The 22,042-nt window shown below is 41.4% G+C and overlaps 1 protein-coding gene across 4 annotated transcripts in view; it reads left to right on the top strand.

The window, feature by feature from the left end:
• The window catches only part of sec31a (SEC31 homolog A, COPII coat complex component), an 81,905-nt gene extending 60,257 nt beyond the window's left edge, over positions 1 to 21,648 (top strand). For 2 of the 4 annotated variants that reach the window (XM_059988866.1, XM_059988865.1), the window contains 9 exons: positions 768 to 857; positions 3,119 to 3,254; positions 5,471 to 5,752; positions 9,744 to 9,782; positions 11,539 to 11,600; positions 13,654 to 13,905; positions 16,850 to 16,969; positions 18,245 to 18,316; positions 20,816 to 21,648. In XM_059988866.1, coding sequence (XP_059844849.1) covers positions 768 to 857; positions 3,119 to 3,254; positions 5,471 to 5,752; positions 9,744 to 9,782; positions 11,539 to 11,600; positions 13,654 to 13,905; positions 16,850 to 16,969; positions 18,245 to 18,316; positions 20,816 to 20,995 — 1,233 coding nt within the window. In that variant the 3' untranslated portion in view covers positions 20,996 to 21,648. The remainder of the gene's footprint in view (positions 1 to 767; positions 858 to 3,118; positions 3,255 to 5,470; positions 5,753 to 9,743; positions 9,783 to 11,538; positions 11,601 to 13,653; positions 13,906 to 16,849; positions 16,970 to 18,244; positions 18,317 to 20,815) is intronic. The other 2 variants (XM_059988867.1, XM_059988868.1) reach the window with 2 other exon arrangements.
• Positions 21,649 to 22,042: the final 394 nt, after the last annotated feature.

Consider the following 22,042-nt stretch of genomic DNA (forward strand, 5'->3'; position numbering starts at 1 on the left):
GCTGTGATCTCTTGGAGGATGTGCCTAACAAAATAGCTATTAATTGTGATGGTTATATCTGAGTACGCCATCTCCTCTGGCAGTTCCTTCCAGATATAAACGGCTCTCAGTGAGTAAAAACAAATTCTCTTTCCTCTATTCCCCTTTAAATCTCCCGTCTCACCTTAGACCTGAGGCGCCTTGCCCTGTTGTGAGGGAAAAGGTTACGACAGTTTACCCTAGGTGAGTCTTGTGTGAGTATTTGAAGATGCTTGGTGCCAAACCTACTTTATGGGACATTGTAATGCAATTGAAGGTGTGCGTCTTCAGGAGAAAAGCAGTGGTGATTTGAATAGAATGCATGCAGTACAATATTTTTAAACATCTTTCAAATGTGGTCAGTAATATCATTAACTAGAGAAAGTCTGCAGATGCTGGAAATCCGAGCAACACACACAAAGTACTGGAGGAACTCAGCAGGCTAGGCAGCATCTATGGAAAGGGGTACTGTACAGTTGACGTTTCCAGCCTAGACCCTTCAGCATGCTCAAAACATCAACAGTACTCTTTTCCATAGATGCTCTTGGGCCTGCTGAGTTCCTCCAGCATTTTGTGTGTGTGGCTGAGTGAACTTCAAAATGCAAGTGTCTTAACTAGCGTTGGTCTTTATTTACTTTTGTTTGTGCATTACTGATGGGAGCTTTTATGCCATCCTTTATTTTTTGTATGCGTGTTGTGTGATTCCTTATTTTTTTTCCATTATTGGTGTCTGTCTCTGTTTGCTCCAGGTTAGAGCAGCCCGCACAGTCACATCATGGAGTAATCAAACATCCACTGCCCTTCCCAGCTTTATTCCACTCTCTGCATCTAACACACAGGTACAACAGTGTTAATCTCCTGCTCTCTCACTTTGCAGCCTTGCTTTCACGGCAGAAACCAGGGCTAGAATTTAATTCTTGGCCGGTAGCACTAAACATTGCCAAATAGTTGCACATTCTATAAATTCAACACATTTTCCAAAAGAAAATTCCATTTTCCAAAATGAAGTAAAATTGTGGGCCTCAAATATATCAGTTTCTCGGAAGGAGAAACAGAAACTTTGCAACTTCAGAATCAGAAGCCGATTTATTATCCCCAGCATAGGCCTGGCATGAGATCCAATATCCTGTGTTTAGTGCTGCCAACCAGGAAACAGTTCTGTCCTAGCAATTTGACTTGCTCCACCCACTGACGGAGCTCTATTTCTGGTTTAGTGATGCCTCAGTTTTATTTTGTTTAAATTTGGTGGTGGGGGGGGGGGGGGGCGGGTAATATCCAGCCATCTGACTTTGCATAAATGATCACATCTAGGGAGTTAGCTGATGATTTGATTCCCTGCACCAGCTGTTCCTGGAGTGCACCAAACACCAACAAGGGAAAAATTTAAAAAAAATTAAAATTAGATTATTTAAGACCATTTGTTCTTACTGTTGTGACTTTTCATTATAGTAACTTACTTCATGGGGACAGGCAGGAGATTGTGTTTAGGATGAGAATTTAATTGTACTTAAGTTGGTTTTAATTGAATTTAACTGTAATTTAAGGTGAGAATTTGACACCTGCATAGTTTGTCATGACAAGTATTTAGCAAACGTTTGATTGAGGGAAGTGAAGAAGTGACATGCCGAGGGTACTTGAAAAATTCGGTTCCTGCTGCAATGCGCAGGTCTCATTAACTAGATTACTAAACTTGATTACTAGAGAAGCTGTTAGTTGTTGTACTGAAGAGCCTATTAGTGACGATTTTATTTTTGCAGAGCTCAAAAAAAATATAGGTCACACTTGAGTACATTGGCACACTTTTGTTGAATGCAAAAATAAATCTACACAGCAGTGAAAAGATGGAGCAACAAACTAGTCTTTTGTCAGTCATTCTGAAGCACACAGAAAGACATCCTGTTTCTAATATTCATATTTTCCAAGTTCATTTTAGATGATGTCACAGATAAGATTTTTTAAAAAAGCCACTGGAGTTTAGTTCTATTCCCTTTTCAATTTCAGAACTCTTTTCTTTTCAGGGACTACCTTGTCAAACTGTTAAACCAATTACCATCAGTTTTAATTGCTATCTAGAAAAAAACAGAGAAAATGGATGTGCAAAAGGGAAGTAAGATGCTGGCTTGAACATTCCTACACTTAAGAATGAAATTTGATGCACAGTTGAAACTCACAGATATCACCCCTAATGCACAAATGCCTGAATTTGATTTCAACTTCCAAATTGGACCATATCTTAAAGTTTAATGTGTTAGATTTGTGAAAAGGGAGATAACCATCATATTTAATAAGTCATGTTTTAGACATGATCTTTGACAAGTGTTGCAAGTTGAACATATTCTGCATTTCTCTGCTCAAGTAATGTGGCTAGACTTTGTTAAGTAAAAATAATGGTTTGTCAGTAAATTTGGTTTTTTTGCTGTTGTAACTTGCTCTTCACATGATGGTAGACCAAGAACTGTAGTTCCTTTACATAAAGACTTTGGTTTCCATTTTGTATTGAGTCATAAACGTAAAATGAAATAGCATTATGGCAGTGGTGTGAGTGGAATGGCAGTTCAGCTCTGTGTAAGAAACTTGAAAATACATTTTGTATGGCTGCTTGTCTGGACCCAAACTTGCAAAGTACTTTCCATTGCACTCACTTTGATTTTCTGATGAAACTGTCCCTCAGTTTCCATTAGTGCTTCCAAATCCCCAGCAGTTCTTCTCCACGAATCCTTGGAGTTGTTACCATGCGCACTTCAATAAATACATATCATTCTAAAATAAAAATAGAATTTTTTTCCTTGGCTCTTCTCCAAAATCTTTCTTTTCCTACTCAGTGCCTGCATCAGCCAAAGCTGCTCTGAGACCAATATTAAACAAGAGAAGCAGTACAAATGTAGTTTATTTTAAAGTTGGTACTTGATAGAAGAAAGTCACATTGTCAGTGTTTGAATGAAATTGCTCACAGGGCTAGCCCATGATTCAACGGTATCTGAAATCCATCCAGCTTTCTAAAAGATTGATGCTGTTCACATCTTGTTTATCCTTTTAATAAATACATATCTTATCAAAGTTTGGTTCCATGTACTCACAGGCTGTTTTGTTCATTCCTCAGGGTGAAGCCCCCCCACCACCAGGATTCGCACCGCAGGTGATTCCAAATCCTGTTGGGCAGGTCCAGGCACCGAACTCGACATCCGCTGCATACAACTTCTATTCCCCGATTGGATCCCGTCAGACCCTCCCCCCAAGTAAGTTTAATTGGAGCACCCTCCCTGCTATGAGTCACGGAAATTATCCGGTGAATAATTGAAGCTTAGTCAGGCCAGATGGTAGCAATGAAGAAAGTTTGCGTCTTTGAGCAACCTGGGATCCCTGAATATGTCTGTTACCCACTGAAGTCAAGATAGTAATGTGGTAACAGGAAGAATTGTGATCCTAAACCAGCAATAAATGTGGGAAATAAAATTCCTATGGGTAGAGTTCTGATTAACTGTCCAGTAAGTTAATGTTCATGCATGTTTAAGGTTTTAACAGACAAGTTTTACTTAAGAAAATATTCTCTAACTTAAAGCGTAGAATCTTTTTTTTGGTGATATCCTTTCATGCTCCCATTTTGTTTTTGCTGTCCAGTTTATTATGAAGCATTTTTACTGACAGGAAAATGTGTGATAAATGTTTGGCACTCTACATTTTACTTTTAGCTACATCTTGTAAATTCTGTTTCGATACGTTCATGTAAATCCCCTGGGTATTTGGGTTAAGCAAATGGCGACAGGTACCCACAGTACACCTTTAACCTCAAATCTTCAAACGGGCCTAGAATTTGAGAAGAGTTTTCCACTCTTGGGGAATTGCAGATGATCAGTGCTGTCAATATAAAATTCAATAGTAACTTGATTTTTCAGACAAGTGAGAGTGTCGAGCTTGCCACACAATCCACAGTTGAGGTGATTAAGTTAATTGAGGGAAGCATGATTAGAAGTTTGCCCAAAAGTAATGAGCTGAAATAGGAGGCATGTGTGAACTGTAAACTCTGGCATAAGCCTGTTGGATTGAGCTCTCTTTTTCACTGAATTACTATTTAAATCGGGACTGGGTGGTAGGTATAAAGTGGGTATTAGGATCACAAGTTGGTTGAAATCTATTTTGAGGGAACCATGCTGCCTGACTCCCTCCACCAATCTTCTTGCTTCTACATTTTGTGCCTTCAGCAATGTATAAGGAGAAAAAGAAATTCTCTGTTAACCTGCTGTTCAAATGCTTGGCATCTGACTGGATGTGTCGTTTTCTGAGTTCCCTATAAACTGTCCAGGACCACATTTCCCATGCTCTCTTTAAGCTCCCAAGGCCAGAACATGGAGGTCAATAATAAATGCAAAACAGAGTAACTAAGTTTTACTCAAGCTGTTCTCTGGCAAGCGGAAAGGAAACCACAACCTGCTGGAGGGTCTCAGCAAATCAGTCAGTATCAGTGGAGGGAAATGGGACTGTCGACGTTTCAAACCGAGAGCCTGAAACTGGATTGGGAGAGGGGAGGAGGTGGCCGGTTATAGCACAGTGGGAAATGTGGTGTTGGACGGCAGGTGGATTAAGTGTAAGCTAGCCAAAGCCAACACCATTTGCATGAAAAAGAATGCAGTTCTCTCCTTTTCAATTGCAATTCCCTTACACAAACACTAGATGGCACCCTCAATAATATTGTGATGAATCCAGCTCCAAGAAGCCAAACTCATCTAGTTTAATTAATCTGCACAAATACCTTGATGGATATTGACAGTGAGCTGCCTGAAGTTGTGGCCGCATGAAGTGAAAAGCTCCAGTCCAATAGTTCTTACTGAAGCATAGTGGCGTTGTGGATTGTGCAGAAGAATTTCTCCTTTAATAACATTGCTGAAGGTGATAGTGTGGTCAGAGTCCCCTTCTCTCTTCCAGCAGCTCGAACAGTTGTATCTGCCCTCTGCTCATCCTCCTAACTGTGCCCTGTGCCAAGGAAAGTGCCTACAAGTGTCTCAGAGGGCAGAAACTCGAAGCTAACAAAAACCCCTCCAAATATGCCTCCTCCAAGCTAGTAAATTGTAGTGATTGGAGAAAACATCAAACATTTTTAGAAGAATTGTGCTCACCTGTAACAAGTGCCTGATCCCTTTAAAATCAGGGTGGAAGGTTCTCTTCCCTGCTGCTGTGTAGAGTTACCAAAGGATCTCGGCTGAAGCTTTGAGCTCTGTATCCACTGAATGTGGAAGCTAACACAGTTTGCAGTGTTGCGTTTGCTGCAGTTTATCTCGGAAAGAGCAGCAGCTGCCGCCAACACTGTGTGCCGATAAGCTCACTTCAATACAAAGTTTGTAATGCAGTCAGGTTGTGGGGTTTATTCTCATTTTCACTATGGTCTAGTGTTTACATGGGATGATGATATAATCGATTATTTTTTCTTGCTTGTTAATGGTGTAATTTTGTTTCATAGCTCATCAGCCACAGCAGTACCCTCACGGAGCTGGAGGCCCAGCTTACTATCAACCTCATCAACACTCTGCACCTTCAGCCCCATCTACATATTTCCCCCCTGCTTCTTCTCACTCTTTGCCCTCAGCTATGGCCCCTCGGTTCCAAGGGCAGCCGCAGGTTTCCTCTCCAGCCTCCAGCCCCGCCTCTGCTTTCCCGACTCTCTCTGGAGCATCCTACCAGCATGGCGGACCAGGAGCTCCGGCGTCCTCTGTGGCCTATCCACCCTCAACAGGACCACCAGGTACACCAGCTGCAAGTATCGGACTGCCTGCCTCACAAAGAACAGGTCTGCTGTCATTGGCTTGTCGTTGGCTTTCATTCTCTCCTTTCAACAGGAATTGCACTTAACGTTGTATGATTAGTGGCATTGTGGTTGATATGCAGGGGGGAGGTGAAGCATGTCCTCCATAACAGCTTACTGTGCATTGTCCAGGACCTTTTCAAAATGTCCCCCTTCATGAAAAATATTTGGCTTAACTATTCATTAACAAGCAAAAACGTATTGCATCGAGACACAGCCTTGCATGATATATACCAAGCAAAAATGAGGCATGACTTTAGTTTCAGTTACTTCTGCTTTTTCATGAAGGTAGTGCTTGTTTAAACCATGCATGGAGCATGATCACAATTTGTATGATTGTTGAAGAGCAAGTGAAATAGAACATTTCTGTGTTGCACTTTGACTCTGAAAAACTTGCAGGTCTGGTAGTTGCCCTCTGCACCGTGAGCGATGAGTCCAAGTTATAATTCCATCAACTAATTCCTATTTATTTTAACTCCTGCATTTCCACTTCACCAGCAAAGACACAAACTTGATTGGATTTTCACCAAAATGGCAAATACTTGGTCCATCGAATCCATTGGTCCATTGTCCTCCACAACAGCTGAATCTTTTGAATTATAATTTCTTACTGTTTCTCTGTTTTCCTTTATGCTTCTGCTTCCAACTGCATTTTAAATCAGTTTGAAGTCACTGGCTTTCTGCCAAACACATTCCACATTTTCATATACTGTTCTATGAAAGTGTTTTCCTGGATTTGTCTGGAATTGTCCCAACTCCAGATTGTTGCCTCTCTCCCCACCTCCCCGGAAACCCTGAGGTGGATATTTCCCGTCATCCGTAAACTCTGCTAGTTCTGATGAATGTCACACATTTACTCAGTTGTTCGTCATAACCAATTGTTTCTCAAGCCACCCGCTAAATCTGAATTATTTGTGAGGCCATATCTTTTTGAAATACAATGCTATTCCAAGTGGAGCCTAACTGTAAGGCTTTTTTTTAAATAAATTTCTCACCATCTTTATTGTCTGAACAAGATTTTAACTCTGTTTGGACATGGGCACCTACACCAAGACTGTGGAACTTTCCTCTGTACTGTATTGCTCAACCATCTCAGAGTTTGGACAATCCATGTCTGTTGGAGAACAGGTCCAAAAGTTTCCCGTAAATACTTAGATACGTTGAATTCTGTTTTGGAGGTTGTAGGGCTACTCTGGCTTGGATGCATCATTTCATCTTCTGTAATAAGGGAATGTTCTTATCTCAAGTATAAGCAAGAAACACAAAGGCTGAGGCACCAGCAAGTACTCTGGAGGCAGTCAGGCAGACACAGCACATTTGCAGCAGAAGGTTTAATACTCTGGAACCTTTATTTCTTTGTTATTATTCTGCCCAATTTTCTTCCCCGTTCGTTAATCTTTGTGTAACTCTCTGAGCCAACAGTCTCTTTTGTGGAACATTTTGAAATGTCTTCTGAAGTTTGTGTTTCTCACATCGCATAAACTCTCTTCTGTACTTCACGTGCGACTCTGAGAACGTGGCTGGCTGAGTTAGGTATGAACCAGCCGTACGTAAAGCACACTAGCCCAGTCTAGTCGGCAAACATTTTTCCAGTTTCTTATCTCAGCTCATCAGGTAACTTAAAATCAGTCAAATTAATTTAAAAGTACTACAATGAAGTTATTTTGAGTCCTGGGACATTAATTTTATTAGATTTGCTTTTCCCCTGTTCACGTAGAGGAATTATACCATTCTTTATTTGTGTATAATTTGCTGTAAGAAAATATATGGTTTATTTCAGTCAAAGGCAATTGAATTATTAACTCTTGCTAATCAGGAGTTAATAGTTTCAGACAATGTTAGAAGATGTGGTGAACTAAAGCTCAGTTTGTCATGGCATTAGATGGCTGGAATGGAACGGAAGGCATTGGAATCCAGGCCTTCCACTTGATCAAAGGCAACTTAGAGTCAGGAGTATACCTCAGAATAGATCCATGAATTAGTCTTGGAGTTTTAGGATAAAGAGACTCTTGGCCCACCACAAGTACTAATCTACACTAATATCATTTCCCAGCAATTTGCTTCAACGTCAAGGTGTTTTGCGTAAATATGTAATGTTGTGAGAGTCATTTTCCTGCGGGCATACTCAACAAATCTATGGAATAGTAACTATAACAGGGTTAATGGAAGCTCAACCAGAGTGCAGAAGACAACAAATTGTGCAATTGCAAATGTAAATAAATAACGAGAGGATAAGAGTCCTTCAAGTGAGATCGGATGTTGTGGCAGTGAGTGTAGTGATCCCCTTGTGTTGGTTGAAGGGTAGTAACAGTTCTTGGAGCTGCTGGTAGATGAAGTATTTGTTGAAGAGTGTTACATGAGAAGAAATTAAGTGTGCAGAGGGATTCATTTTTTTTCTTTGAAGTTTGAGAGTAAAAGCTCTGTCTCGCATTACTCCACTGTTGTAGAACTGAGGGGGGGGGGTGAACGATGCAGGTAACCATGGGTCTAATATTCTGTGCTCCCCACACAGGAGAAGGTTTTCAGTTGATGGGGACGGAGAAGTTGAACAAGCTGTTGCCAACCTGCTGGGTGCATTAACTGAGTTCATGTTGGACGCAGACCCCAGACACTAGTATGGGAAGTACTAGTGAAGTTCAGTAGTATACCTGATTGGCTTGTGTTTCTCAGAAGATATAACATCAATCTGTGTAAAAGCACTTGAGTTGCCAAGGCATAGAAGGTTATGGGCTAATTGTACTCAATGGCTATGAGAAAGCATTCCTTAAACTTTCCTCCACACCATTGGATGAAATTAAGCCCATCACCCCTTCTGGGACATAGGCTGCTAACAGTAGCTCGCCAGAGTCCTCCACCTCTTTCCGAGTGTAGACCATCTTCCTTGTATATCTGTCATCTCCCAGGGATGAGGGCTTTGGAGCTATTGTTGCTGTTTCTCCAGCTCTGGGTTTTTTACAGGGTGGTATTGCTTGCTGAAGAAGATGGCAGAATTTGTCATCGAAACGTCGGTTATAGTGGACACCCATACTGGGCTGGAAGCCCAAGAAGAGTTTATTCGTGTATATTTCCTGCTCAATTTAGAAGTAATCCTCAGAAGTGTAGTTTGCAGATTTTTGTGGTGTGGCTGGAGCTCTTAACGGATGTGTATTTTCAATGAAAACATTGCCAGAGTCACCATGTAGTCTGTAAACAGCACCAGCCTATAAGCTGGGAGTCAGGGGCCTGTGCTCTTTGTTCAGTAATGCTTCCAGTTTGTTACTGTTTGTACATATTACTCCAGGGTAGGCAGAATATTTTGCAGACTGATTGACCATTGAAACACTAACCTTCTTATTCATGCTTTACAAGGACGTAGGAGACACAAACAGATCTCTGAGAGGTTTACGTGCCCGGTAAATGTCAACCTACTACTAAATTATTTGAGATCATCTATTGCTGGGAGAACGAAGTCACTGGAGAAATTACTGGTAGATAGAAAGGAGCTTCTTTATACAAGAAAAACCAGCTACAGCAGGTATCATACAGAGATGCTTTCAGTGGCAAGGTCTCGCTGGGCCAATGTGGGGCTCGATACTTTATGTGCCAAACATCAAAGGACAACTCCAGATTTACAATGTATGGACAATGCTTTCTTCAAAACTACGTGCAACCTTTACCACCACCTGATTCACATCCACACCACAAACATCCAAATGAATTTTAATCTGCATTGTCTGGACTGGGACTCACAGCTTTTCTGAACCCATTGTTCAGAGCTGCACTCCAAATTAAACGTACAATACATATTCAGATATGAAGACTGTTCGCCAAAGCCAAATACTAAATGTACATGTCCCAAACCCCAGAATCGCTCTGACATCACCCAATTAACAAAACGTTAAGCCACATTTGTGTGTCTCTGGTTCTGAATTGACTTTGCTTTTGTCTGCAGGAGATACGTATCCCCAGGACCAAATTATTTTCTTAGAAGGTGAACTAGAGTTAATGAAATGTTACTCTGGAAATCTCAGTTGATTTGATTTGAGAATAATCTGTAAAAATTCAAACGTAATCCCAATGATGCCAATTTTTAATTAAAATGAAACTGATATGCATGATTTCATTAGCACCATGATGATCCACGCCTCCGTGTTATGTTTAAATATGCTTCTACTCGAGGAAAATAAAACTGCTGGCACTGTTCTGTGTAGCAAGGGTTACTTTAATTGCAAACCTTTGGGCTCAATTTTATTTTAATCCAGTGAGATTTTGTATAACAATATTTCTGCTTTTCGATTCAAGCATTTCATATTTAGTGAGGTGTGAAGACGCTTTTTTTTAGGCAAGGTCAAAGAGCAAAAACTGCTATTGCATGTTCAGCTGCAAATCCTACAGTTAATGCATAGCTGGAAACATGTCATATTTAGTATTAGCTAATAGTGTTTGACGTTTTTATTTTCCTCAGTCGTTCCATTTACACCCTGAGTTAATAATTAAAATCTATCACATAATGCAGTTTTTCTGTAATAATTTTATTCCGTGATCACAAGGTTCAAGAGATTAATCTAATTGATTACACGGCAATTTCATTTTCCCTTTGACGCTGTATTGACACAAGTATTTGTAACTATGGCAATTTTTTTCACGTGGGTCGTGGGTGATGGTGGTTATTACAGTGTTGTCCATTGGCTGGCCACATGCCACATGGCCACATGCTGGCCACATCAGTTTTTCTGCTACATCCAGTGGAACACATTTTTCAATGCAAAGTGCTCATTACTTGCATGTTAAGGTGGTCAAATTATGATGAGGAGCAGAGGTGGCTGTGATGTAGTTCAGTATTCAAAGCCCATTTCTGTAACTTTTACGATTATTGGTTAGGTCCTGTCATCCTGCTAAAATTCTGTTTGTGAATTGTAATAAGAGGGCAAAGGCTTTCAAAGAAAGTGCAGCTTGCAGCATAAAATTTGAGCAAGTGTGTTTGTTGATTTATGATTTAGAGCGTGTAATGATTGGAGAGGAATGGATGTGAAGAATCGGGAAGTAGGTTTAACCGTCAAAACTGTAATTTTGCTGGAGCAAGGTGTGAGGACTTTCAGAGGAGACTGGGAAGCACCTTAGTTAACAGGAATGGTTAAGACCAAACCAAAATTTGAGAACCACGTACTAAAGGAGCTGTTATGCATTGCCTCTGTCATTTATGTAATGTGGAAATGTATAATGCATTTCAGTGTGCTTCAGTGACATTTAAAAGATCAGAAGTTAAGTTGTAGCAGTTGAACAGTGAGCAGGCATGAAAACTTTTGTAAACTCTTACATTGCTGCTAAATATCAAATTACTTGCTGATTCTGTTCAGTCATTTTTGAATCCAGCTTTGCTTGAAATTTTGCGTATTTAGTCAGTGGATGTAGAATTATTTTAAGGCTTTTGACGGAGAGCTGACAAATAGTTAGAAGCATTGTCTTCACCATCACTTGGAATAGCTAAGTAAAATTTGACAACTGAATACACTTAACCAAGCAACTCTCAGTTCTGTTGACTTCAAGATCAGTAACTCCTCCGTGTTGGTTTCTCCATTTTGGGATTTGAGGGAAAAAAATCAAACCAAGGAAAAAGATTGCAAAACACCTCTCGTCTTAATAGTGATGCATGTTCTTTAGATCGACATTCAGGCAATTTCTTGTTTTTGTCAAGCACTCTTGTAACTCAAATAATAATTTTTTAAAAAGCTGTTTCTTTTTCAAAGGACCACAAAATGGTTGGAACGACCCTCCAGCTTTGAGTAGGATGCCAAAGAAGAAGCAAATGGTAACTTAACAAATCCTTAAATATTCTTAACTGGAACATGGGATCCATGCCAGATATTGTATGTGAGGTGGGCCAGTGTTAGTGGCCAAACTATATTTAGGCCAGGCAATAGACGGAGCTATTCTATGCATTTCTGATTTTGTTTCCATTACAGATTTATTTGTCCATAATTAGAATGGTGTTATCTGTGTAAGCCAGCCATTATACCTTTCTGTTTTGGGGCAGCACAGCAGGTAACGTGGATCCAATCCTGATTTCTGGTGCTGTCCGTGTCAAGTTCACTCTTGCTGCTCCGTGCTCCATCCCCCAACGTGTCAAATGCCCCAACGTGTTCCTTTTTACCACAGATGCTTGGGTTGTTCAATTAAATGGCTGCTGTACAAAGTGGTTAGGGTGGACCAGGGCATGTGAGAAAGACTGGCATATGGGGGGGGGGGGGGAAAAAGGGATTAGTGGAGCTGGAATAGGTCTGACGGCAAAGAAATGCATAGTTACTGCACTGGGAGAGTGACATTATAATAAACAAGACACATTGTCAGGAAATTGTAAACTCTTAATGTGACTTTATGCAAAATTGTTATTTAAAGATACTGTGGGGATGTATAACAGGTGAGAATTACGATTGAAGTTGCTTCCTGTTCTTCTGACCTAGCCAAAACCCCTTCCCAAATTTTGATGACCCATTTGGACTCTCTAAGTGAAATCTGCCACTGCTAGGAGCACTGCCACAGACTTCTGTTAGTTGAAGGTGACAGCCATTCAGTAACAATGAGATGGGTTTCCATATATCACGTTCAACTCGCTGCTTGAGTCCACATTTAGTCAGAAGCAAGATTATGCTGCTGTGCCCAAATGAGATCACCTTCTTTCCTTCCTTTTTAAAGTACAAAGCATATAGGCCTAGTCAGCTTGATCTCTGCAGAATCCCCTCTCGTCCATGCACTGGGGCCTTGCCCGTTTCAAAAAGCCTGGCTATATCCCTTTGAAACTCCTCCGCATCCTTCTGTAACTTGCACTGGCACCTGACTTGGATATATTATACTCGGGTTCCTTGGATATAGATTACGATGTAGTTGAGATCCCAGTACCTTCCCAACCTAAAAATAAATTCGCACTTTAAGTTTCTTTTGGTGTTCCGCAATTAATAGCAGTTTATTGAAAGTATACTGAAAGTCCAAATGTTCGACGTCCACTGGGTTCCTATCTGCTAAATTTAAAATGTCAAACTTGATTATATTTTTGTAAATCTATTTTGCTTTGCCCCTGTCCTTTTGTATTAAAAGTGGATTGTTATCATTTCTTTAATAATAGTTTCTAGCAATTTTGCCTCTGGTGGTTGTCAGGAATTTGTTGTTAATGATATCAGATCGCAGGATGAATATTACTCTCTTCTGTATTTTGCATTCAGATTGCTGTGTTTCTATTATTAGTGTTTTTTGTAACAATATTAAATATGCATGTATTCATTGGTAATTAATTTACATGTATATTTGCATAAGTATATGCACGCATGTTTGCATGTGTGAACCGTTGGTTTAACACAGGGGTGTCAAACTCATTTTAGGTCACGGGCCGGATTGGGCAAAATGCAGCTTCATGCGGGCCAGATCAGTCGGGCGCGTGCGAACGCAGCTTTCATTGCCTCCGTTTTTTCAGCCTGTTCTCATGTGTCTCAGTCTCTGCTATAACTACAAAGTGTTTCACTTCACAAATTCCGTTTCTTATGAAGAAAACTGCTGAGCAAGCATTATTTTTATGATTGGTATTAACTTACAATCATAGGCTTCATATCGCCGGGCCATTAATAATTAAAATAATAGATCTATCTAAAATGATCTCGCGGGCTGGATATAATTGTACGCCGGGCCGGATATGGCCCGCGGGCCTTGAGTTTGACACCTATGGTTTAACATCTCTGAGTCCCACAAAGTTATGGATTTCCACTACATGTACCTTAACCTTACTCTTAGATTTTTGACATTAAACCAGTCTGGTTTTTTTTAATATATATGTTCAACAATTATCCCTTGTTTTCATTTACAATATTTTGCAGTTTTCCGGCAACTTCACCCCTCCTGCACCCATCACTGCTCCCATAATGAACCCAGTCGCAGACTCTCAGACCTCGATCCAGAGCCAGCAGTCTGTTCCTCCACCACACACTTCGTTCCAGACCTCCCAGCAGCTTCCAAACCCAGGAGCTCAGAATCCATATCAGGGAATGTTGCAACCGGCCGTACCGACGATGGTGCCAAAGCATAGCACGGAAGAAGCGCCCGGCGCTCCGACTGGTGACATCATGCTGGTATAACTGCTTTCTCGTGTTTTATACCTGTTCCTGTATTAAACCCAGGGCCAACTTGGCTGAGTCAAAATCAGTAAACTTATTCAGGTACTGCAAACTTCCACGTAAACATGCACAATATAAGTAGGCTATATAATCACGCATGCCACCATCTTTTTTCACCTTCTTCCGAATGGATTAAGCTCAGCCTGCTGATTCTTTGAGTCATTTCCGGCCTTATGTCTCCTTTCAATTGGAATGGAGTAAATAAGCTAAAGGGTGACTTGGCCAGTTGTAATCTAAATGTTAGTTCATATCTCTGTTTTAGTTACATGGACAATCCAGGCTGAGGGGGGCAAAACAATTGGCTGTCAAATGTTTGTTTAGTTTATAAACACTGGTAAAGTTGTACAGTACTTTAATGCAGAAGATTGATTTAGAAAGAAGGAAAGCTGGTTCAGGCTGTGTGGTGATTTATTTTGGGATAAGGTGAGTGCTTTATGCGTGCTCTGTTTTACGTACGACAGAAAGGTTTCTCCAAATTTGGTATCTTCACTTAATTTCTTGTCCCAATTATGCCACTGATCCTCTCCACGTAAACTCTTGGCTGTGGCAGGTATCTATTTTTATAGTGTTTTCTATTTCAGCGGGCAGTTGTTGATGGCAGGACCATCGATTTTCATCCACATCCAGCCCTTGCTGCTCTTGAGAAGATAGCGGGGAGCTGCTAGCTGTTGCTCAGAAGCACTGGGAGAGGTACAAGGCATTCCCTGAGGTAAAGGCAGGGTGGAATGTGTGAATTAGTTGTCATTTATTGTCAGTTGTCAGTAAAGGCATTCCCTGAGGTAAAGGCAGGGTGGAATGTGTGAATTAGTTGTCATTTATTGTCGGTTGTCAGTAAAGGCATTCCCTGAGGTACAAGGCAAGTCAGAATAACGTGGAATGTGTGAGTTAGTTGTCAGTTATTATTCTAATCCCTGATGATATTGGTGATGGATTTGTGGGGTTGATGCCAAACCTGTCAAGAGAATTCTCCCAGGCTTGTAACATGCATTTTAATGGTGGAAGGGGTTGGGAATCTGGAGGTGAAGGATTTCTCACAGGTAGTCCAGCCTCTGATTTGTAGCCGTATTTTTAATGGCTGGTCCAGTTAAGTTCTGGATCCGTTTTGATCTCCAGAAGGTTGATGATGAGGGACTGGTGATTGTAACTGTAAGGATGGGGTGGAGCCTTGCTCTTGAATGCTGTGTATTTGACCATTTGCTCTGCAGCCTGGGTCTGGAAAGAATGAGCACATACTTTCCCATTGACCAAGAAGGCGATGGGGCTAAACTTGGGATTCGGGACATCGGGACTGAGTTGTGGAGAGAGGCCCTGCAGGTTGGGACTTTCTTTCAGTAGAGTGTGGGAGTACGAGGAGCGATCTTCTCGAGGTGCATAAAATCATGAGGGTCAGGGTTTTGCAGAGCAGACTGGAAGGAATCAAAGGCCTGATAACTTGTGTCTTAACGGTCATAGATCGAGTGAATGCACCAGGCCACGTTGGAGAAATCAAGAACATAGGTTTAGGGTGAGGGGTAGAGATTTAGTAGGAATCTGAGGGGCAACGCATTCATCCAGAGAGTGTTCAGTAAGTATGTAGAATGAGATAGCAGAGGAAGTGGCTGAGGCCGGTACTGTAATAATGTTTCAGAGTACTGACACAAAGGTACATGGATACAAGGGCTTTGGAGCATGGTTTGGGAAGCCCTGTTCCAGAGCAATATGCAGCAAATGTGGGGAAAGGAGGGTAGCTTAGATGGGCATCGTAGCTGGGATTGAGTGAAGGTCTGTTCCATGCTGCAGGTCTCTATGAACCTACGACAGAGAATCTTGCCACTGAACTTAAGGTAGTCTGATGAAATAGCGTTTGACCCCTGGACACTGGTGTGCATGAGGGATTGCTTACTGTAAACTAATACCATCAGATCTGTGCTAAGTGGAGATATCTCCCTGTCCCCAGTTTCCATGGGCTCTCTCTCTGTTGCAGTCTGTGTTGCCTTGATTTCAAAGGTGTGACTGCTCGCCATCCTGCTGTGCACTGGTTGGATCAGGGCTACATTGTGGTTAACCGTGGTACATTCCAGTGGAAGCTGAACTGGGCTTTACTCCTTACTGGATGGCCAGTAGCTGCCTCGGGTCTGTCCTGCCATTCACAATTTCGAGCAATTGCCCATTGTGTCAGGTGGCTGGCTGTATTGGCTCAGATTGGCCGAGAAACAGCTAATTCCAGAGTGTATCTTCATAGTAAAGCTTGGCTATCATTGTGCCCAGTATATTATCTCTTCCTTCGTATCACTTGAAACAAATTACATCTGATAAAGTTGGATAATTGTAATGGTGGAGAGCAGGCTGGGACATCCACCTGGCACTCCAGGCTGAAGGTTACTGGGAACATTTTAACATAGTTTCTCTTTCTTCCTCCTCTCCCCTCCCCACCCCACCACACCCTGCATATCCGGCCCCGCCATTATTTCGAACAAGGCTCCTTCTGCCTCGGTCCCTGTTAGCTGGCTGAATTGTTCACCCCACTTTTCAAGACTGGATATGACAGGACTGCAACACCTTGATCTGATTGTAGGTGGTTGGATCACTTCTGTCTTTGACATCTGGCACTCTCAGAATCCTCTTTTGTAACAATTTCCACAGGTTGGCATCTCAGTTTTAGCCACATGATGGCAAATGTTTCTATTCTTATTGAATAAATTTGGCCTTTGGCATAATGTGCCAGACGTTAGGGTCCACAGTTGCCCTACACAACTCATCATATGGTAGCTCTGTAATGAATAACGTAGTCACATCAGCTGGACTCACTTGCGGAAGCTCCATTTGACTTAATGCTGGAAACTTTGAGAGGTGATTAGTGGTAATACCAGAGTTGGTGTTGAATTTATCTGAAAATTGTGTGTTGTTTGAACTTGTTCAGCCAGTGCAACCGATAACAACGGAGAAAATTGCCAAGAAACCCATTCCTGAAGAGCATGCGATCCTGAAGATCACATTTGAAGGACTGATTCAACGATGTATGAATGCAGCTACTGACCCGGTACATACTGACTGTGCTAATTTGTTAAATACTCTTGTGGGGGGGGGGGGGTGAATATTCTTACACGATCCTTTGATGTGTTCGTGCTCTGATTGAGCTCTGAGCCACCAGTTAGACATGTCTAGCGTTCACAATCGTAGCGCTCCACTGCCAAGGTTGAAATTGTTTTGAAAGCATTTGACTCTCAAGGTGAAGCGGTGAATTATGACAGTCTTGGGTAGCACAGAGGTGCAGGTGAAGGAGCTGCTGATTTGCATCCAGAGTGACCTGGGCCCAGTGCTGACCTCAGTAGACTCCACATGGTCTGCCCGAGACTGTGGGCTTCCTCCAACTGCAGCCCAAACCTATGTTGCTAAACTGAGCTAGAACCACAATACCCGTGTTGCAACTGTCTCCGTATCCTGGTGGAGAAGGGAGGTCAACAAGTCCTCTTGGTGTCCTGTGACCACCTCTTCAATGTAGATACCAGATTGCCACTAAACCACAAAGAAAGGCAGGTGTAGACAGTCAGTTCTGAAGTGTAAGCACCGTAGGAACATTGACAGTCCACTTGCACCCCGCAGTCTCCCATTGAGTAAGAATTATTACAGAATGATGATGGAAGGGAAGGAAAGGTTTTCTAAACCAAACCCCAAATCAATCACCCCATGACAACAAGTCATGAAAATTAAGCAGATGAAAACTTGAAGTTTAGAAGGAAGAGACGTGGGGTTGCAGAGTCACACAGCATAGAAACAGGCTATTTGGCCCATTGAGTCTCTGCCAGCCATCAAGCACCATTCTCACTTTTCCTCTTGTGTCCCCTGCTTCCCATCCAACTTGATTCTACTGCCACTCATCTGTAATTACAATAATTTTTATTCACCACTTAGCCTGTCGAACGGGGCATACCCATGTAGCTACAAGAAGAGCATGCAGTCTCTTGACAGGTCTCAGCCAGAAATGTCAACTGTACTCTTTTTTATAGATGCTGCCCGGCCTGGTGGGTTCCTGCAGCATTTTGTGTGTGTGGCCTGGATTTCCAGCATCAGCAGATTTCCTCTTGTTTGTCACAAGAAGAGTTGTGGTCTTCATACAGATAGTAGCCCAAGTCAGGAGGGAAAGTGGCTTTCCAGTACTCTGAGGCATCCTGGGCTGCACAACCTGCAGGGGAAACTGCCGCTGAGTGTTCAAGTGCATTAATAGCAACAGGAGGATTACAGTAAACTTTATTTAAAGATTCTGCTGCTGCTATCTTTTGCTAACTAGATTATTCTAAAAAAAACTTTTGTACAGCAAACCAAAAGAAAGCTGGACGATGCTAACAAGCGACTAGAATCCCTGTATGATAAGCTACGGGACCAAATGGTGAGTGACTTAACCCTAGTTTCCTTTCTGTGTTCTACTCTGTGGCATGCTGCATCTTGTTACGGGTTTAGTGTAACCATTAATCATCCTGATTTGACATTGAACATCTATTTAAAGAAATAAATATATATTTTAATGTTTTCTGTATTTTTACTGTATTGAAAACCACCTTCGTTTTTTATATTTCCCCAAATCCTGCAGAGTGATACTTTGCAAAAAATATCAGTAAACCCTCTCAGCATGTGGAATTTGCTTAAAATCCACTCTGTGCAGATATAACTTCCAGGAATGCTTTCCTGTGACAGTGTTAGGTTTGTTGTTTGCAAAATTCTTAACTCAATTATCTTAAGCCCCATTCAATATAGATAGCTACGGGTACCTTCACTAAAGGGAGGTTATACTGTAGCCACCTACTCTTTAGAGGCAAGATCACCTCCCTGTTTATCCTTCATGGCGTGCTTAGCTGCCAGTGCCCACTACTTGAGCGGTGGGTGGGTCCTTCCTCCCTACCACGGAGGAGAGACTGCCAGCTGATGAAGTAGTTTAAACACTAAACATTACATTTGAATTTAGATAAGATTCTTAAGACACATTAAAAACTTGGAGCAGTTCTATCTCAAAAAAGATTTCTAAATTACAAACCATTTCTAAAACAAGGCTTTCCAAAACACAGGTACAATTCCTATAAGCTAAAAAAAACCATGCCAACGAGTTGTCTGTTGCAGAAAACGAAGGAGAAATGGATTCTAATCACTTGGTCTTTCTGTCATTCCTCTTGTCATTCCTTGACCATTCCTAACGAGCCTTACTGCTCTGTAACATTTATACTGTTTTTTTACTACTTGGTGACTTCACCCGCATGTGATGTTCAAAGACATTCATCAGGCCAGGTGAATGTATTGTTTAATTAAGCTGGCGTGGACCCCATTGTTTTCTGTTGATTAAATAATGGGCTGATGAGGATCCTATTGTTCACTTGTTTACAATAAGAGCTTGTGCATAAGAGTAACGGTTGGAAGTTTTAACTTTCTCGAAAGCATCTCTTAGACCACTGAAGACTCAGTTGCTGTGTTAGAAAGCTGAGCTGGGCAGAAAGGCCCCCGGCCCTGGACAGTAATTCCTACCTCCATTTCAGAAATTAATAGTCATAAGAGAGTGTGCAGTCCGCTCTAAATTGCTCATTTGCTACTCCTGTGGGACAGGCTGTCGGCTGAGAGCACCCTTGTTCCCTCCGTACAAGCCCTGGAGGTGAGTATCGTCGAGCCATTTGATCAACAGGGACATCTCGCAAATGTGCCCGGTGGCCCCACCCTGGGTAGTGAGTAGGGCTACACCTTAGAAGAAATTAGGCATTTCCTTGGTGTTGGGTAAAAGGCAAAGTTGAATGCTGAACTGGAGTCCGGCCACCCCCAGCTCGGCAAAACACAAGTACAATTCCTATAAGCACCGGACTTGAAAACTAGTCCTGGTGTGGTCAGGGTGATCAGTGAGTGGAGGAAATGGGGTATCTCTTCTTCCTCAGAATAAGTATATGCAGAGGTTTTGCTGATACTCTTTGTAAGTTTATTCTTCTTGAAGTATTTTTTCTTTAACTTGGTCCTCTCTTTAAGTAGTGGTTCTGGCAGATGCTGATATTAGACTGTTCTGCTATTCGCTTCCCAGTGCTGTGTGAGTGGCAGGAAAAGTATTTCAGCCCTTTCACTGTATGATGTGAATGAAAATAGTGTCAAATAAACAGCATGTCCAGACCGCTTCACCTATCCTCGTTTCTGCCCAGAACAGTTGTGGCCCCCAGTCAGAAATGAAGCCTCCTGCTTGTTACCAAGTCCTGATGTGCTCATTCCAGCTGACCTGTTTCAAAGGACCATTAGCATTTGTGTGGCAAATACAGCCCATATTAACGATGCGTAAGAAAGCAGCGCGCAACATTTCAGCTGGATGGCCAGCTGGATGCAACATTTGTTTTGCTGATTCACCACAGCCGTACTAAGAAGCCACAGCTGCTGTGTTAAGACTTGTAACTGGTGGAAGCTTAGTCATATATTACCTTCCACTGCAGGAATCCATCAAATATTTTCTCTATTTACCCTCTTCCCAGTGCACACTACCTCTCTGTCCACCATCCCAGCTTTTCTTTGCTAGGGGAGTTGTACTGTCCAATGCAAGTGCTGGTGTATCTTTAATTCTTTCTGGCAAAGTGTGTAGTGCATTTTAATACCAAGATGCCAGAACTTTAATAAATCTCACTTTAAAACTGTGACTTATTTCACTCTTGAAAATAAGTACTTAAATCTACAAGTTGACTTGTGTTTGGGAGTATTCTCGGTTTCTGATCAGGAATCCATGTCTTATCAGGCTGACCTTGCTATAAATTCTGTTAGAAGGGGCTGGAAGACCATTATTTAAAGTGGTGTTATTAATATTGTATTAGCTGCGAGAGAAGTTTTGTAGTCGAGAAAATGTGATGTTGATTTTAATAATTTGTTCCATTTCTTACAGCTCTCGCCAGTCATAATTGGTGGTTTGCACAGCATAGCGAGGAGCGTTGAAAGCCAGAACTACACCGAAGGGTTAAGCATACACACACACATAGTGAGCACCAGCAACTTCAGTGAGATCTCAGCATTTATGCCGATTCTGAAGGTGGTCCTCACCCAGGCTAATAAACTAGGTGTTTGATATCAAAATGTATTTGAAAAGACAGCTATATACTTTACGAAATCAATGATGACCAAACCTATGCTGACTTGGGTGGGAAAATCTAAGCAAAGACCATTCGAATACTTGTGGTTAAATGTAGATTGGACAATTGCTTCAGTCCATGTTGCATTTTACCATAGCGCCTTCTGTAACAAGGCAAAACATTCCAATATATAATCTGATAAAATTATGTCAATGGGAATGCACCTTGATCTTTTAAATCTATGTTGCCTGTATATTTTTTTTAAAAAAACGAACCAATGAAATGATACGACCTACATAGGACAAATGGAATCCACACAGTATTGTTTTAATCGAACTACATGCATGTCTGATCAAAATATGAGATAATACAGATTTATCCCACTGACTTTGGTGGCAGAGTGTACTTTTAGATCACAAGTCTGTGATTAGCACAGTGCATTTACATAGAGTGGAAGAGTATATTATGAGGACTTGATGATACTCAGTTAACAACCAAGGCTCTGGGAAAAGTTGAAATAGCTGCTTGTAATGCAGTGTAAACTGTACAAGAACTCCAACAAGCTTGTCTGCTCTGTGCTCAATTTTATGAATTGGAAACACACCTAAAAATTCATCTTATTTTAAATAAACATTAATTTATTTAAGTATATTGCCTTTTAGTATTCTTTTAATCCTTCATAGCTGTTAAGATAGCTGATTATCAGAGAAGTACATTCAGTGTCCACTTTATTAGGTACACCTGCTTGTTAATGCAAATATCCATCAATCATGTGGCAGCAGCTCAATGCATAAAAGCATGCAGACATGGTCATGAGGCTCAGATATTGGTCAAGCCAAACATTTAAATAGGGAAGAACTATGATCTAAGTAACTTTGACTGTGAAATGATTGCTGGTGCCAAGACAGGGTGGTTTGAGTACCTCAGAAACTGCTGATCTGGGATTTTAACGCACAGCAGTCTCTAGATTTTATAGAGAATGGTGCAAAAAAACAAAAAAAATCCAGTGAGCTGCAGTTCTGTTGGTAAAAACATCTTGTTAA

Source organism: Hypanus sabinus, chromosome 14 (genome assembly GCF_030144855.1).
Source record: "Hypanus sabinus isolate sHypSab1 chromosome 14, sHypSab1.hap1, whole genome shotgun sequence".
NCBI classification, from domain to species: domain Eukaryota; kingdom Metazoa; phylum Chordata; class Chondrichthyes; order Myliobatiformes; family Dasyatidae; genus Hypanus; species Hypanus sabinus.